At 40.5% G+C, this 18573-nt stretch overlaps 3 protein-coding genes across 7 annotated transcripts in view; 1 reads left to right on the top strand and 2 right to left on the bottom strand.

Annotated features, from left to right (window-relative positions):
* Positions 1–4126, bottom strand: part of LOC147132218 (sodium-dependent neutral amino acid transporter B(0)AT3-like) — a 5680-nt gene extending 1554 nt beyond the window's left edge. Inside the window, exons 1-11 of the mRNA XM_086013973.1 lie at positions 3870–4126; positions 3409–3549; positions 3078–3215; positions 1813–1994; positions 1632–1742; positions 1445–1557; positions 1228–1356; positions 729–885; positions 396–600; positions 148–307; positions 1–64 (exon numbers count right to left, since the gene is read on the bottom strand). The exon at positions 1–64 is cut by the window's left edge and continues 99 nt beyond it. Coding sequence (XP_085870099.1) covers positions 1–64; positions 148–307; positions 396–600; positions 729–885; positions 1228–1356; positions 1445–1557; positions 1632–1742; positions 1813–1994; positions 3078–3215; positions 3409–3549; positions 3870–4005 — 1536 coding nt within the window. The 5' untranslated portion in view covers positions 4006–4126. The remainder of the gene's footprint in view (positions 65–147; positions 308–395; positions 601–728; positions 886–1227; positions 1357–1444; positions 1558–1631; positions 1743–1812; positions 1995–3077; positions 3216–3408; positions 3550–3869) is intronic.
* Positions 4127–5384: 1258 nt separating this feature from the next.
* On the bottom strand, positions 5385–10531 carry LOC147132217 (sodium-dependent neutral amino acid transporter B(0)AT3-like). The gene is made up of 13 exons (XM_086013972.1): positions 10446–10531; positions 9886–10024; positions 9644–9797; positions 9240–9380; positions 8849–8980; positions 8380–8561; positions 8202–8312; positions 8006–8118; positions 7628–7922; positions 7342–7546; positions 7107–7266; positions 6861–7023; positions 5385–6472 (listed from the first exon to the last, which is right to left on the bottom strand). The coding sequence occupies exons 2-13, from the start codon at positions 9928–9930 to the stop codon at positions 6278–6280; spliced, it is 1896 nt and encodes a 631-aa protein (XP_085870098.1). The 5' UTR covers positions 9931–10024; positions 10446–10531; the 3' UTR covers positions 5385–6277.
* Positions 10532–12114: 1583 nt separating this feature from the next.
* Positions 12115–18573, top strand: part of trappc9 (trafficking protein particle complex subunit 9) — a 117177-nt gene continuing 110718 nt past the window's right edge. For 2 of the 5 annotated variants that reach the window (XM_086015130.1, XM_086015134.1), the window contains exons 1-5: positions 12115–12271; positions 13960–14559; positions 15588–15733; positions 16360–16485; positions 17598–17624. In XM_086015130.1, the coding sequence (XP_085871256.1) occupies positions 13976–14559; positions 15588–15733; positions 16360–16485; positions 17598–17624 (883 nt within the window). In that variant the 5' untranslated portion in view covers positions 12115–12271; positions 13960–13975. Of the gene's footprint in view, positions 12272–12756; positions 12964–13959; positions 14560–15587; positions 15734–16359; positions 16486–17597; positions 17625–18573 lie in introns of those variants that run through there. The other 3 variants (XM_086015131.1, XM_086015132.1, XM_086015133.1) reach the window with 3 other exon arrangements.

The following is an 18573-nucleotide window of genomic DNA, read 5'->3' as shown; positions in this document are numbered from 1 at the left end:
CCAACAAAATCTCCAGTAAAGGTTTGGCCTCTTCCCAGTCATGAAATAGATGTCTTCACTGAAACTGAGGACACAGAGAAAACACACACAGTTGAATTTGTACTGCAGGGCTTAGTTGTATTGAGGAAGAGAAGAATAAATCAATACTTTTTCATTCCGTAGACGTAAACAACTCCAATAATCTCAAAAAACGCAATAATGAGCAGAGGAACCGAGCCCACGTAGCTGTTGAAGACCTCCACCCAGTAGTTGCCGGAACCCATAGTGAAAATGAGCGAAATCAAAAAGGACATCAAGCAGAATCCCCCTGCAAAAGTCCCAAATAGAAATGCAGAAAATCATTTACTGGGAACAAAAACGTCCTTTTGACTTAAGAGTAACTAAATTTAGGGTACCTGTAATAATTTCTTGGGGTACCCACTTGGGTACCAGATTGAGATCACAGAAGGGCCTTAGGACTCCCTCTGCGTTACCAAACATGGAGGAGAGGCCTAAGCTGAAGAGCATTAGGAAAAACAACACTGCCCATAACTGCGAGCCCGGCATCTCCAGCACTGCTTCAGTGAACACTATAAAAGCCAGGCCAGTTCCAGAAGCACTCTGTGATTAAAAAGAAATATTTCACATTTTTGTCGGGTACAGTGAGTGCAATTAAATTAGATGGGAGGAAAGAGCAGGAAACAACCCGTGAGAACACACGGATGAATGCGTGTTCAGAATTACATCACCTGGTCAAGGAAAGTTTTCAGGTTGCACGGTCTCAGTTGCAGGCTGGAGAGCTCATCTGGATTTGTTTTGTTCAGATACTCAATCCAGTGGTCATAGTTGTCCCGTGTGATATTCTGGTCCGAAAACTCAAAGTGGTTGGTCAAAACCAAGATGTTTCTGCAAATAAACATTTTTGTTTTTCACATGTCTGGATAGTCCAAGGACACTTTGTCATCTGATCTGAACATGCCTGTGAATAGTCTCATTCACCCAGGTCATTCATTCTCAGGGCATTTGATCGACCACAGTTGGACCGCTCGGGGTCTTCTTTAAGACTTTTGGCCTCTCATCCGAGCAGGCTTTACCAGTTCACGCACAAGGATCCCACCACAAACCACCAATGGTATCAGTCTTTCAAGAGTGTTACTGTTCGTAATCTGGTTTCGAAAATGTTTTCCAAAACAGTTCAGTTCTGATTAAGTGAATGCCCTGAGAACAGATCCGGACGTCTGTACATACTCTTTTAGACAGGAGTTGAAACCGGCGTTGGCTTTAAAACCCAGGATGGCAAAGATGGATATGGCTGCGTAAAGGGATGTGGCACTGTTTATTAATCCCACAATGACTGCATCCTTCTCGCAGTTGTTTCTAATATACACAGAAGAGTACAGATCACAGAGCGCACTACACAAATACTCTTAAGAGTTTCTTTCTACGCTAGTGACGCAAGCCTTACTTCTCATTAGCATAGCTGGAGATCGCTATCAGACCTCCAAAGGCCACTGAGAGAGAGAAGAAGATCTGAGTCGAGGCGTCTAACCACACCTGAGGATTCTTCAGTATCTCCCACTGTGAACAGACACATAAGGTTCTTGACTTTGCAGCTAATGCCTAAGTATCCGCCAAAAAGTGAGGAAACCCACATCAGGGGTGAAGAGATACACCAGTCCATCTGTAGCTCCGGGCAGGGTGAGGGCGCGGACCAGAAAAATGGTGAGTACCACGTACGGCAAGGTGGTGGTCACATACACCGCCTAAAATCATGTATAACATTTATTGAAAGATGCGCACCACTGACCTTAAGTATGTCTGTTGTCCACTGACCTTTCCCATGGACTGGATTCCTTTGATGATACAGATGTACATCGTCAACCAGGCGCAGGCCAGGCAGACCACCAGCCACCACTGCAGAGAACCGCTGGTCTCAATGTCAGTGGTGATGTTCAGGGTCTGACGGTACCAGAAGTAATTGACCGGGGTGCTCTTCACACATTCCTCATTCAAGCCTGCATGGATCATGGATAAGGTTAACAAAACAACAACAATGTATTATTTTTATTGATCTCATTTTAGCTTATTGATAAGTTTCATCCTTGTCCGAAAGTCTATCCAAACTTTTAGAGTTTATAGTAACATATGTTTTCTTAATATTCCATCAATAATCTTGGGCTACAGATATCAAATATTTGTAGACAAGGCAGATTTATTTAGAATAATAATAATAAAGCACATTTCATAAACAAGGCAACTCAATGTGCTTCACACAAGCAAAGACAAAACACCTAAAAGCGTTTACAAACAGCTAACGAGAGACAGAAGCAAAGTAGAGAAAACAAAAGTAGCCTACATAAATGACTAAAAGAGCATACAACTTTTAAACTCATTAACAGTCGATTACTAAAATTACTAAGACTGCACTGTGAAGTGAATAACCAATCATTGCTCAGCTTCAGAGAACAGGTGAGCCGTGATTGGTCATTACTTCAGCACTGAACAACTGTGATGCCATTTTCAGTTGACAAGACAGTGACAAAATGGCCGCCCTGAGATAGCTAAAAATGGGTGGATTTTGCTGCTTAACTTATATTCCACAAATGCAATATTAATCATAATGTCATGTTTAGACTCGTGAAGGCGCATAGAACATATTGTTGCAAATAATTTTTTTTTGGGGGTTGACTTCCCCTTAAAAGACTGTAATGAAAGGTATGGGAAAGACAAAGTAACCGGAATTTAAAAGCATTTACACTTGGGGCTGCCTTCACTTCTGTTGGCAGCATTTGCGTGCAGCATAACAGCTGAGTTCAGCTTCACCATGTTTGCTTTAAACGCTGGGCTCCACGAATTGATCCAAGTCGGCAGATCTCAGAGCCCTACTGGGTTTATATTCAATCAGTATTTCATTTATGTATTCAGGACCCCCAAAATGTCTGTGATTTATAGACTAGTAGCACATTTTTAAATCTATTCTACAGCTGACTGCAAGCCAATGCAAAGTAGAATCAATTATTCTATCAAATACAAATGTAGATACAAATGTATTTTTTTTTTTGCCGAATGTTTTTTTAAAGAAAATTTCGTGGAATTACCTGTGCGGTTAAGGTTGAGTGGACACTGGCTCCACGGCAGAGGATTCTGGAAGGAGTTGAAAAAGTACCAAAAGACCCAGGCCAGGATGGTGTTGTAGAAATTGCACACCAGGAACGATACAACCATGGAGCCAATGCCTACGTGTAGTCAAGTCAAGTCAAGTCAAGTTAAGTCAAGTGCAGCGTGGAGAAAATAACAACATCATGAGCTCTATTGCAACATTTCTGTCGTACTTATTGTTATTATTTTTTTTATTATTGTCTTATTATCTGCTTATTAGTAGGAAATGAGCAACTCCAGATTCATAAAATGCCATCCGGGGACACCTACCAACTCCACCCAGAAATGGCGAGATGTTCTTCCACACGCCAATGCTCCCCTTGCGGAGCCTCTGTCCAATTGCCATCTCCAAGTAGAGCAGAGGGAGACCCTCGAACACCAATGCTATCAGGTACGGGATGAGGAACGCTCCTGAGGATGTCAACATTTGTGCTCATGAAGGGTTAGCGCAGCTCCTCTTGATAAATGGGATGCTTCTACCATTTTCTAATCTCGTGTCATAAGTGACTTTTAAATCGTGGCTAAGCATTGGTCAAATTGAGGCTTAGCGGCACCTCCCGTGTGAATAAATACGTGAGTTAATAAAGCTGATAACCCTGCCGCACATTTGTGCGGGGTCAATGTTTGTTCAGCTTGACCTTGGCTGACAACTATGAGGAAGTGAATCGATACTGCCCCAGGGGCTGCGCAAATCACTTGACAGGACGTGGGAAGCGGAATAAGTAACTCACCTCCTCCATAAATTTGACACAGGTAGGGGAAACGCCAGACGTTTCCGATGCCAACTGCAAAACCGATGGAGGTCAGCATGTACTCAATCTTGTTGTTCCATGTGACTTCCTCCTGCACTTGTCTTGTCTTGTCCATCTTGCACTGGCCAAATGTTGCGACCCAATTAAAATCTGTTGCAAAAATCCCTTAATTGTAACATGCGCTAAAATGGAAGTTGAACTCTACTTGAGCTGCCTTGTCCTTGGTCTCACCTGAGTGTGGCAGCCTTTAATGTGTGGGGCTTGTCTTTTATCAGCTGTCTTTTCCTCCCTTGGGGGCTGTCCTTCAGTGTCCTATCAGCAGCTTCCAGTCAGGTTACTGGTTTGGATGACACAAAGAACAATTCATTTTTTAATTTAATCTTTGTCTAATCAGCAAAGACTCTTTGAGATAAACCTTTTTTTTTCTTTTTTCTTTTCACAAGCGCTTATGACAGCAGCTAACAACATATGGTTCAAATATGCAGTAACTGTAACCTGCTGTGGACAGCTCAAAACAAAAGACACCAAAATTACAATTCACTAGTACATATATGGGAACCATGATGGTTTGACGACAAACCTTGCCACTTATTTAATATAAGAATGTGTTCAGCTCCCAGATTAATAGATAACTAGTGTGATGCCGTGTCAATGTTACGCTGACCTCAGAAGATGTAAAACTTACATAAAACCTTTTGATTTGTAGGATTTCATGTGACGTCCAGCATTGAGGAGTTTAAGGAGTACGACATGATAAATGGGAGTATTATTTGAAGGTGAAATAATTAACAAATTTGGATTTCATGGTCCAAATGTGTCAGCAGTAACTTTTGAGCAACAATTGAGACAAACCATTCTGGATGGAATGCATCAAAGCAAGCAAACATTCGATGCCAAAACGCCGCGGCCATTTGGGCCATCAGCGCTTTCCGTTGGTCTTTATCAGCTGTGATTTTCTGTACAAGACAATTTGTTCTCAAATTTGGAGCAAACGGAGTACTTACGGGTGCATTTGAAAGGGTTGGGTCTGTTTTCTGCACATGCATGCAAAATTGTTATCTTTAGTCTTTCCTCTTTGCAGATAACGATTTGATCCAGTGGTGTGATATGCACAATATGGTTTTGATGTGATATATTCTATATTTAACTTGGATGATGGGAAAAAGTAGAGCTCTTGGTCAAAAGGATGCAACAGAGAACATGATCACTGTGCATATCCCAGGATGTATACTTACCGTTCTTCAAAACTTTGGTCGAGATGTCATTGCAATGTCTGCATTCCTATTTGGTACAGAAACTTGCCTGCAGTTTTGGTATCAGCTAAATAGTTATGGGGTTGTATCTAACCATGTGTACTTATCTCTCCATGCCAACAAATGAGTTATCATTCCCTATTAAATATGTACTCGATCATGTGGAGCATGGTCTGACATATCAAACGTTTTCATTAATATTCAATTTTCACCTTCTCAAGCCAGGAACCCGCAGAGGCAATACTTGACACAAAAGCTCTTTAATGATGATCCTTGTCATAAACACCACCAGTAAACCAGCCGCCAGATCAATAAAGATGGCTAGTTGAAAAACGGCCAGCTACTTTACTACATACTGTGCGTGATCTGGACTTTGACTTACACTTGGTATTTTTCCATGAAAAAGTTAAGACGCATTACTTTGCGGTATTTTTCCACAACAAAAGTCACAAAAATGACAGCAGCTGACCAATTTGGCGAAACAATGTCGCATACAGCAAATTTGCTGTAAATGACATTTGCTTCAGATTAGATGGATGTTACAATCTGGATTTTTAAACTCTCAAACCTTTTCCACCAAGTATCACCCCCCCCAAAAATATTGAGTGCTTCATGTACCAGCATTATGAGCATGACCAACATGAACAATTCTATAAAAAGTTGGGTTAAAAAATACAAAACAAGACAAAAAAACAATTTGTTTTAGTTAAAAAGGGACATCATTGCCACTTGGGTTAACTTGGCTTTTGACCCAACTTTCTTGGGTTTTGTGCAAAACAAGCCAGAAAGTTGGGTCAAATCGACCCAAGTCTTGGTGGGTCCCATTTGAACCCAACATTTTGTTATTTTTGACCCAACTGTTGTTAAAATATAGAAGTAAAACATAATGAAATATTACAACACTACACTTTAATATAGGAAGATTATTGTACTATAAAGTTAAATACAACTGAACTGTACTTGTCCATTGAGTCAAGTAGCACCAGAGTGAACCAGAGTACCACACTCTGATAATCAGTTTTAAATAGCTTTGGTTTATGAACTGCACACCTTTTGTATAAATACAGAAAACATTATGTGAACCATGAATGCAGAAACATCCAGTCCCATCCTTCATATTAACAGCCGCTACATTTATTGCTGCTCCTCCTGCACGGAATTCTCCATCGAAACCCTGTATGGGTTGATGTTACGACGGCTGGAGGTCTTCATGATGCTGTGGTACAAAGCCACTAGTGGGATGGCACTCACAGGCAACGAACAAAGTAATACGCTGATGGCAACCACCCAGCCTGGGTATGGTTTCGCCTGAGTTTGAGGGAATAGTTCCTAAAGGACAGAAACGGGAAACATTTGATAGGGCTGTGCAATGAATCGAAATTCAACTACCATTATTACACTCCACGATTACAAAATTGGCATAATCGTAGAAAACGATTATTAATGTGCATTTACTGTATATCCAATGCCCTGTTTGTTTACACAAGAAAATTATTCTTGAATTTTGTACATTTTTACCCTTTTAATTTTGTAATAACTAATTTTATAAATTGTGTTTGGTCCCAAAGGAACGCACATAATTAAAGTGTTTCAAATAAATGTATTTGTCTTTATATTTTATTTACATTTAAACATTCTTATTTTTCATAGTCGAGCAGCCCTAACATTTGAATATTTTCAAAACTTGAGACAAGCAAGGAATGTACATTTTGCTTACATAAGCAGGGTTCCATGTGCCAAATTTGGGATGATGCTCTGCCTCGAGTGCCACATACGCAGTCAGCACTGACACCAGCATCAAAGGGCTGATAATACTCCAACAAATTTTCCAGTAGAGATTGGGATTCTTCCCGGTCATTGAAAAGATGTCATCACTGAAACTTGAGGACAGAGAGGAAACTAATTATTTCGTTTTTACAGCAAGACATAATTGAGTTCGTGCAAGAGTTGAAGAAATGAGTACTTTTTCATCCCGTGGACATACACCACTCCGACAACTTCGAAAAAGGCAATGATGAGGAGGGGGATGGAGCCCACGTAAGTGTTAAACACCTCAACCCAATAGTTCCCAGAACCCATGGTGAAGATGAGAGAAATCAAAAAGGCAGTCAAGCAGACGAGCCCTAAAAACCACGACATCAGACACCTCAAACATCCGCTCACTTTAAAGTGCAACATTCTCATTGATTTTGAAGTACCTGTCCACACTTCAACAGAGATCCACTTGGGCACAATATTGAGCTCACGGATGGGGTTGAGGACTCCCTCTAGGGTGCCGAACATGGAGGACAGGCCCAAGCTGAAGAGCATCAGAAAAAACAAGGCCGCCCACATCTGCGAGTATGGCATCTCCAGCACTGCTTGGGTGAACATGATAAAAGCCAGGCCAGTCCCAGACGCACTCTTAAGGGGTAAAAATTACAAAGGAAACATTCAAAACATTGGTAGCATGGCCCCCGTAAGGACTTGGGAGAATTACATTACCTGGTCTAGGAAGGTGCTTAGGTTGCACTCTCTCTGTGACAGCTTGGAGCGTAATGCTGGATTTGTATTGTTCACATACTCAACCAACTGGCTATAGTTTAGTTTACCCTCGCCGGGAAGCTTGAAGTTATACTGTCCGGAAATTTCGTAGAACATCTCCACATACTCAGTCTGACAGTTCTGCAAGTCATTGTTGGCTTTAAAGCCGAGGATGGCAAAGATGGCAATGGATGCGTACAGGGAAGTGGCACTGTTTATTATTCCCACCAAAAGTGCATCCTTCTCGCAGTTGTTACTAATATACGCAGAACAAAAAAAAAATTGCAGCACACTGTACAAACCATCTGAAGTGGATCTACGTTGTTTACAAGTTCTTACCGCTCATTGTTGTAGCTGGAGAACGCTATCAGACCACCAAAGGCCACTGAGAGAGAGAAGAAGATTTGAGTTGCGGCGTCAAGCCACACCTGAGGGTTCTTCAGTATCTGCCACTGGAAAAAAAATGCACATCAGTCTGTTGATTTTAGAGCCGTAAAGCTTGAGTGTCTGCCAAAAAAAAGTGCAAAAAACCCACGTCAGGGGTGAAGAGATACACCAGTCCGTCTATGGCTCCAGGCAAGGTGAGGGCATAGCCCAGAAAAATGGTGAGAACCATGTAGGGCAAAGGGGTTGTCACATATACTGCCTATAAACAAAGCCAAGTTAAAAATTTAAAAGTCAGACTAACTATTGAGTTTTCGCCAACCACTGACCTTTCCCATGGACTTGATTCCTCTGATGAAACAGATATAGATAATTAACCAGGCACAGGCCAGGCAGACCACCAACCACCACTGCAGAGAACCACTGTTCTCAATGTCAGGAGTGATGTTGAGGGTCTGACGGTACCAGAAGAAGTTGACCGGAGTGCTTTTCACACATTCAGTGGTCAAGGCTGCATGGAGCAATTACAATGGAGATGGTCGGTTAGACAACAATAAGCATTTCATGTGAAATGTATCGCGGAAGCTCCATCTCCCATCAATTATTATGATTCATTATGCTACTGCTAAGTCCCCAAAAGGCCACTGCTGCCACCCTTTGCCCAGGTCGGCCTTAACCGTCCAATCTTCAGAGAATGATAACATTTATTTTCCAAAGTTTAAAGCCCCTTATTGGTACCCATCAGTTATGTTTTCCAAGGACTAAAGCGTGATCATTCTCCACACACACACACATTACTTGTGTCATTGGCCGGGCACTGGCTCCATGGCAGAGGGCTTTTGAACGAGTTGTAGAAGTACCACAGCACCCAAGCCAGGACAGAGTTGTAGAAAAGGGTAATCATAAAAGATACCAACATGGAGCTAATGCCTGTAAGAAGAAAACAAACACGCACCATATCTAGTTCGACTTGCAATGATTACAATATCCAACAGAAGTCAAAGAAATGGCAATTAACTCACTCACTGCCATTGACGTATTTATTTGTCTTTTCACAGTCCAGCCATTCAATCCCAGGAACTTATTTATATATTTTTTTACATTTTTTTCAAATATTTGGTTAAAAGATTGTCTGAAAATGTGTGGCAGTGAATGAGTTCAAGGATCACAATATCCCCAGCTCACCCACCAACTCCACCCAGAAAGGGTGAGATCTCCCTCCACGATCCAATGCTTCCCTTGCGGAGCTTCTGTCCAATCGCCAACTCCAGGTAGAGCAGGGGGAGACCCTCAGTCACAAGTGCGATCAGGTACGGGATGAGGAAGGCCCCTGCCAATGCAGCAAACATTTTGACTTCCGGGAACGATGGCGCCGCCCTCGGCTGTCAAGGTAATGTTAGCACAATAGACCGGGGACGACAGTGATTCAGTTGCCCAAGGCAGAACCGAAACCCCCGAAACCGAATGGCTTGGAAGTGGACTCTGATTTGTTATCCTTGATGTATTTTGACCAAACAATTTCAGGTCAGATCTTTTGTAAGACCCTCAAACTCAAACACATGTCTCCCCTAAGGCCAAAGGATGGCATCTCACCTCCTCCGTAACTTTGGCAAAGGAAGGGAAAGCGCCATATGTTTCCAAGTCCAACTGCAAAGCCAACTATGGTTAGCAAGTACTGCAACTTGTTGTCCCATCGTACTTCTTGCTCTTCCTGCTTTTCCAACTCAATTTGTTTGACGGTGTTAAGCTGCAGGGTAAACAAATACCACAAGACCACAATCACAAATGTGGCAACACTATTGAGGCTGACTGTGTATCTCCTCCCCTTGTCTCACCTCTATGCTGCAGGGCCTCTCACCCACTGTGCTTTTGCCTAACATCGACTACTTCAGGTAAGGCTTTTACAAGAGTGCTGGTTGTAATGAGCACCAGGAAGATGCTGATTCTGCCAAAGCCAATCAGTTAGGCCAAGAGCTGAAAAAAAAAAAAAAAAAAAAGAAACGGTGTTTTAATGGAATGCCACTTATCTATATATAATCACAGTGTCAATTGTTTTTGCAGTTTGAATTAACCATTTACTCCAAATGTAACCTAACCCCCTAAAACACAAAAATCAGGCCTATATTCGATTTATTTATCGCAATAGTTTTGAGCTGCTGTGATCTAACTCAAAACATACAACTTCAGTTTTATTTGAAACGTATCAGCGTAACTGCCTTTTCGTTTCAGTTTGAAATATTTAAACATTTCAAGTGTCGGCGTACCTTGTAAAAATGTAGAGTGATGTGCCAATCATATTAGAATTGATGACAATAGTTTTGAACATATTCAAAATAATTTACATTTTCATGTCTTTTGCACATTACAAATATTTGGGAAACTTAGAGCAACTCACCTCTCGTTTGGAAAGCAGTTTTGATATGCACTGAATAATCGGACTGTATGTTATATATACATTTGTATATATATTGAACCCTTCTTCTTTTCTTTGATCCTTTCGTCTTTAATATGACATCACAAACATCGAATTTTCTTTTTGGTAGTCCTTTCCCTCAGTGTCATCAGAAAAATGTATTACTGACATTTTTATATGGCAGATATGCAGACCTTTTATACATTTATAATGCCACTTTGTTGCTCTGCAGTTTAGATTGGATAAAGATTATTCTCAAAAACACCCTTTAAACACAACACAAGGCCTGTCATTTTATGTGTTTATCAGCGGTGTACAGCTCTCCAATAAAAGACGATATATGTATCTTGATACATGGAGTGCAATCAAGATTCAAGGATTGTTTGATTTTGAGGTGGAATGATTTTATTCGGTTCGATTTAGTAGGATTACGATTTGATTCGATATGGTACGGCTCAGTTAGAGAGGGTATGATGCAATGAGTTTCTTCGACATTTTGAGACGATTATCTGTCTTTGTAATTTTCTGAAACAGAGGTCTAATGTTGAGCAAAATTATGGTATATTTTGTTATTCTGATATAGAGACTTTGGAACATTGTTTTTTTCATTGTACATACACCAAGGTGTTTTGGGAGGCCTTTCAGCCATGGATTTTTGAAAAGGACAGTGATTCCAGGGCGGCACGGTGGTCGACTGGTTAGCACGTCCGCCTCACAGTTCAGAGGTCGTGGGTTCGATCCCGGCTCCGGCCTCCCTGTGTGGAGTTTGCATGTTCTCCCCGTGCCTGCGTGGGTTTTCTCCGGGCACTCCGGTTTCCTCCCACATTCCAAAAACATGCATGGTAAGTTGATTGGATACTCTAAATTGCCCCTAGGTGTGATTGTGAGTGCGGATGTTTGTCTCTGTGTGCCCTGCGATTGGCTGGCAACCAGTTCAGGGTGTCCCCCGCCTACTGCCCAAAGACAGCTGGGATAGGCTCCAGCACGCCCCGCGACCCTTGTGAGGAGAAGCGGTACAGATAATGGATGGATGGACAGTGATTCCACCCACCCAGGAATTTAAGGACATTAAATATGAGACGGTACAGCAAAACAGGAAAAGCAAAATACTGCTTAACATTTTGATAATAATACACAATAGGTGTAAGTTTACGAAATGTCGGCCAATGTTTAATGGTTTATTGGGAGGAAATTAAGAGTTTTGTAAAAACACAACAACAGATGAGGTTTAAAACAAAGCAAGCCTTGATGGTATATGATATGAAGATTTTATTTTCTGATTAGACCTCTTTTTTCAATTATTTGTTTTATTATAATTTGTTTTGTTTGATTTAAGATCTTTTTTAATTTAGTTAGTTAAGAATATAATGTTATTGTTACACACTCTTTGGTTTATGTTGAATTTGTGCTTGTTTCGATATCTTAATTTGAAAAAGTACTGTTTTTTTGATGAATAAAGTAAAAAAAACAAAAAAACAAAGCAAGTTCCGACCTTTCTAGTAGACGGATTGTTGTTCTCGATACAACAGGAAACGAACGTTCGTATATTCAAAATAATGGGCAGAATGTTCCGTTCGTTTGAGGCGCTTTCAACACACTCTATTTTAATATTCACTGCTGCTATTGTTGCCCTTTTAAGGTTTTCTTATAGTTTTTACCCATACTTGTCAAATAATTGAGCTGTATACTTTGATAAACAATACATATATTTGTTTTATTTTGAAAGCAACGAACTACATTGTTGTTCTTCCGTCGCAAACCCATGACCCGAAGGAGGAAGCCGCAACGTTTGACAGCTTACTGAGAAGGTAAAGCGAGGCACGAATAAATATGCTCAAGTCAATCGAGTGTCGTAAATATGTGCACGATAATGTGTTCTATAAATGGCCGTTTGTCGTATTGCCGCTGGGGGTGTTAAAACGTTACTATTGTGCACTGGCTAGTTGGCTAAGCTACAAGATCGCTGTCAATGGACATGTACAACGTTGCGCCCGCTTTCAATAAACGCTCATGTATACCTTAAATATCTAAATGTAAATTGAACTCAATAAGTGCATTACTTTTTAGCAGCATGTATTTTTGAAAAGTGATTTACAAAATTATCATTTATTTAGGAAGAAGTCACATTACTTTCCTAGGAAAAAAGTTGAATATAATTTCACAATTAAAAAGTCATGATACGACAATGGTCATATATATTTTTGATAACATTGTTGTGTATTTTCATGAATTTTCATTTATTTTTATGACAGAATTGTGCACTACAAAAAACACCAGAGGTGTCGAATCCAGGTACAGAAATTTAATAACACTGCCACAATTTGGCTTTAGCCACAGGTGCTTCGAATCAGCCAGGTAAATGAACCCGTTGAGTAGAAGCACCTGTGGCGAAAGTCAAACCGTGGCAGGGTTTTACCTTTTACTTTTTGGACCTGTATTTGACACCACTGGAAAACAAGTGAGATATTTTGGGAAGCAGTCCTAATATTTTCAACAAAGGGTGATTATTTCGAATGTATTAATTTAGAGAATATATATTTGAGAGAAATTTGGCTTTTGTCAATGAAAATATTAACATATATATAACATATATATAAAATACTAACATATGTATAACAAGCTTCCACAATTAATGGTAATTTTGAACCAAATACTGATTATATAAATCTATTTATTAATAATTTCATTTCAGGGGTGGAATTGAATGATCTTTTGAATTAAGGATGGAGCTGATTTTAGCAGAGGTGGCCAGCATGCTGAGGAGGATGTTTGAGGCAAAATTAAATAAATACAAATTCACAAAATATGACTTATGCCATTATTTTAAGAGGGGACAATGTTTGAAACAAAAGTTTTACATTTGTGAGATTTTTTTTTTAAATCATTTTGAGGAAAAAGAGTTGTAGTTTAATGAAGTATGTACGAGATAAAATTTAAGAGAAAATGTTATATATTATCATGATTAAAGGTTGTAGTACTACAAGAATGAAGTAGGTTTTGAGAATGTTTTTTTTATTTTTTGAGCGGCGTTTTATTTATTTATTTTTTTTACAAAAATGTATGTTTTCGTGATGAGACTTGAGAGGTCATATGAGTTAAGTTATTTTCGTATGAAAAAGGTATTTTCTAGCTTTAAAAACTCATGTATTTTTTCAATAAAACAGATGACATTAAACCTAAATTTTACGAGAGTAAAATTTTACTTTTTTTTTTTTTTTAAATATAAAAGTAGTTTTCCAGACTGAATTTGTAATATTTCAGGAATGCAGCTATTTGTTTTTCGAGAGAAAAAAGTTGTATATTCATTTATTTTTGGGTGGGATAGTGGTGAAAGTAAGAATATTAGATAGGGTATATTTTTTAATAAAAAAAAAAAAATGGCACTTTATTATCTTATGTAACATCAAGGCAGAATTTCGAGAATAGACGTTATATAAGAGAAGTCATATTTTCTTGTCAGTGTAGCCTTCATACTCTTCTGTACCTCTGCCCTAAGGAACCCACATGGGAAAATGAGTGTCCCCGACTACATGCAATGTGCCGAAGACCACCAGTCAGTTTTGGTGGTGGTCCAGCCGGTGGGCAATGTTCCCGAGGACCAGTTCTTCAAGATCTACAAGCGCATCGCCAGCGTGAGTCAAGTGAGCATCCGGGACTCCCAGCGTCTCCTCTACATTCGCTACCGCCACCACTACTTGTCCGAAAACAACGAGTGGGGCGACTTCCAGACACACCGCAAGGTGGTGGGCCTGGTGGCCGTCACCACCTGCGGCTCCTCCAAGGACTGGCCTCTGACAGCCGAGCACTTCCACTCCCAGAAGGACGTGTACGGCTCCACGCTGTACGACTCGAGGTTGCTGGTTTTCGGGCTCCAGGGGGAGATAGCCGAGCAGCAGAGGACGGACGTGGCCTTTTATCCCAGCTTTGAAGACTGCCCTGACGTGGAGAAGAGGGTGGAGGACTTTGTGGAGTCAATCTTTATAGTCCTGGAGTCCAAACGGCTGGACCGTGCCACCGACAAGTCGGGCGATAAGACCCCTCTGCTCTGTGTGCCCTTTGAGAAGAAGGACTTTGTGGGTTTGGACACTGACAGCAGGTGAGTGCACTTTTGTATGGGTGTCCAAACTACAGCTCTGGGGCTATTTGCAGTCAATTTTTTAGTAGTTGGCCGAATATACTAAAATTAACAATTGCCACGGGCACCTCTACAAATAGCGAAAATCTTGGAATAATTGACATCCACGCTAAAAGAGGTTTGTAATTTCTTTTAGATGCCATAAGATGGCGCAGAAGCACTCACTCAGAGGATCAAAAAGCATCAACACCAACATCTACTGTATGAGCACATATACATACATACATACATATATACATGCATACATAAAAGACCAGTTCGTAGTTAAATTATTCAATGCAATCCACCTTCAAATGGGAGCTCATCTTGAAGGTAGCAAGCTAAATACCACATTAGCACAACCTGCTATGCATCCATGAACGCGATCAACGAAAATGAAAAAACACAGTGAATTAATCCAAATACCACCACCACCAAGATTTCCACAAACGATGCCAAAGTAAGACTTTCATTAGCCAATAAACAGGCTCCCAAAGAAATAAGGGAATTCACAAATGCCCAACAGCAAATATATTTAATAATTTAAACATAAAGAATGTCAGTTATCTCTGCGGCCCTTGGAAGAAAAAGTTTGGACACCCCTCTTGAGAATGTTTGTTTTTATTTTTCCTCCATCGTCATCTTTGTTTGTTTACCTTGCTTTATTTTGTTTTGCCTTTTTTTTTTCTTTCATACTGTCCCGTGAGTTTATTGTTGGGGGCAAAAAGGTGAGCCACCAGACTCCCTCAGTGTATCCCATGTCGATCCCAAACCTCATGATTCTTCATGGTTCAGAATTGCCGATTATATGGCCGCTAAGAACTACATGAAGCTCCTTGTTGCAGTGCTCTCCTTTGCCCGTGCTCACCCCCTCAGTACATCATCTCCCGTCCTGGTAGCCATCTGAAATGCAACTCGGCAGTAGTAAAAACGTTTTGTGTTGTATAGTTTAGGCTGTCCCAGTAACGCCCGTTCGAAACACTCATCAGTTCCCCTCCGGTGCTCTTCAGGCATTATAAAAAGCGCTGCCAGGGACGCATGAGGAAACACGTCGGCGACTTGTGTCTCCAAGCAGGCATGCTGCAGGACGCCCTGGTTCACTACCACATGGCCGTGGAGCTGCTCAGGGGCGTGAATGACTTCCTCTGGTTGGGGGGTAAGTCTGTGAGTGGCACGAGGTGTTGCGTTTGTCAACCGATGTCCAGTACATTGGTCATTATCTGAAATTAAGAACACCGATTCAAGAGGAAGAAGCATAACATTACTACATTAAAGTAAGTGACTTTAATTAGTAACACAAGGACTGTAAGCTCTATAATAGTCGTATACAGTATTAACTCCTTCACTGCCATTGACGAATTTACTTGTCTTTGTCCAGCCATTTAATCTCAGGAATTTATCGATATATTTTTTCAAAAGTTGGGGTAAAAGAGGGTCTGAAAATGTCTTGCAGTGAATGAGTTAAATAACGGTGGACATGGGAATTCAGGAAATATTCACCTTTCAAATTGAAGTAACACACAGAAATAGAACGGATTCAATTTATACCATGATTGAAATTTCAAGCCATTTTGCTAAGCTTTCATTTTCAATTTGAAGCAATTAAGTCAGGGAAGAATATTTTTTATGCACCTGACAAAAGATGTACTTGGTTATATATATGATTGCACACTTGGCAGGACGGCGGGCACTCCTGAGAACCAGCTATTTGGACACACGAAATTAAAAATCCAATTTTCCACAATATGTCCCTTTTTAATTGTTTTTGTTGTTGTCGTCCAGCTGCGTTGGAGGGTCTGTGTTCTGCATCTGTCATATTCCACTATCCCGGAGGTACGGCGGGGAGGACGCTCATGCACAAGGCAAATATCTCGCAGCCATCTGATGCAGGGAAGCGCCACAGACCAGGTGAGACGATAAACTGCTTTCTGATTTGGACGCTAGGATTCAACAAACCTAGACTTTACTCTTGAGGGTTTTTTTTTTTTTTGTTGGGTTCCTTTCAGTGAAATTGCGCAATATGGTTACTTGTGTACGTTTGAACCAAATTGTTTTGTTAATGCCATACAAATGGGCTCCATCTGTTGCTTCCTGTTTATTAACGAGCAGTTAACATGGTGTTCCGTTCCAGTTAACATCAACCCCGTCTCACTTTGAAATTGGTCTTTGTGAAGTCTATTCTCTTGCTGCACCCTTCAGTGAGCTCATCATAAAGGGCAGAGTGTTCCTCATTCACTTTTAATAATTAGGGCTCAGTCTGAGAGCTCCGCTTTTATCGACCCCAATCACAGCAGATCAGATTTTTGGCAAGCGGCCTTTCTGGCACGACCCGAGACGAGCCCCGCCACCATCACAATCACTTCAATCATCTTTTTCTTCTTCTTTTTTTTGCCCTCCCTTGCCTCCCATCTGATGCTTTTAGATCGTGTATGCATCCCTACATGTAGTCCCTGCCACATAATTGACTGATTTGATAAGAGTGCATGTCCACAGGAGCCCGATTGTGATTTCTGTCCTGTGTGTTTGCAGCATGTCTATTCCCTAATTAAGGAGGAAGAAATGTCCATCTCAGGATTCTCTCAGTCTGCAAGAAAACGCTAGTGTTATGAATTCTTTTTCCTAACGAGCCAACGGAATAGGCTAATGTGTTTGCATTTCCAACAGAAGTGTCGGGAACGGTTTTCATAATGTGAGCCAGCGAGCCTCACCTCCAAGAATGTAATACGGCCTGATCCATTTTACCTTTGGAGTGTAGCTAAAGTTAGCACAGCAATATTCTTCCTCATCCTTTTTTTTTCCCTGAAGCTGTTCCCTGCCTCATGCATTTAAACCCACTTGATCATACTTTAGTACTTTTCAGAGTTTGTGCGTTTTTGTAAGAATATGTAACTAATCACCAGTGTTGGGAAAAGGTTAAAAATGGAGTTCATAACAGAGCCGTATTAACACATTGAGTGGAGTGTCGGGACTAACACTGCTAACATTGCTCTTTTGTCAACCTGCACTCTCTGTCTCTGTAGGGGCTCAGGAGGTTCTCATTGACCCAGGTATGGCTCATAACTAAACGTAGCCTTTTCTACTCGAACCTCTTCCTCCTGGTTGCATGTATTTTAACCTTCCCAAATGTTTAGCACCCGAGTTCCTTAAATTAATTTTATCAGTTTGATTACTGTTGTTGCTGTCCCAAATTTGTTCACCATTTTTTATTTTCTCATGCTATTCTTAAAATGCATTTCTTATTCTTGTAGATTTAAGTTGCTTGCCATTATTAGACTTAAAGACAGAATAGTTAACTCATTCACTGCCATTGAAGAATTTTCTTGTCTTTTTACAGTCCAGCCATTCAATCCCAGGAATTTATTTATTTAAAAAAATTTTTTTCAAACGTTAGGGTAAAAGAGGGTCTGCAAATGTCTGGCAGGGAATGAGTTAATGAAGACATACAGTACTTTTTTTTTCTGGTAACTTGAATATATATTTATAGACTCTGTGTCAGCTGCAATTGGAGCAGGAGATATTCACCCTGTGAACCCAGGGGCGGTATTATGTAAATTAGTTATGTAGTTATGTCTGAGTTTAGAGTGGCTTTCTTACAGACACATTTTTGGACTTAAGCACCTTACAAAAGATTTAGTTGGTTGGTTACATTCACATTTAGATTCTTGGGCAGTCACTCCAGAGACCAAACTATTTACATATAAGCAATTAAAGTCTGTTTTCCATATTGTCGCTGTCCTGTGAAAAACACGTATGTTCATTTTTTTTTTTTTTTTAATTTTCACATTAATGCAATGGCTGTAACGGGAAACCCCATTCACGTAAAAATACGAAAACTGGGAAAAAATTGTTTTTCACAGGACGGTGCTGATATGTTTTAGCGGCACCAGTAGGTGGCAGCCCAACACAACACAGAACCATTTTGGTGGACTTGAGTGCATACAAGATCCCACTTGTTGAAGAGTCACTTTTGCCTACTGACCCCCCCCCCCCCTTTTT

Source organism: Filicampus tigris, chromosome 18 (assembly GCF_054856515.1).
Source record: "Filicampus tigris isolate MCC_2025a chromosome 18, RoL_Ftig_1.0, whole genome shotgun sequence".
Lineage (NCBI taxonomy): Eukaryota > Metazoa > Chordata > Actinopteri > Syngnathiformes > Syngnathidae > Filicampus > Filicampus tigris.
The sequence above is the reverse complement of the archived record's forward strand: the minus strand, read 5'-3'. Positions and strand labels throughout refer to the sequence as shown.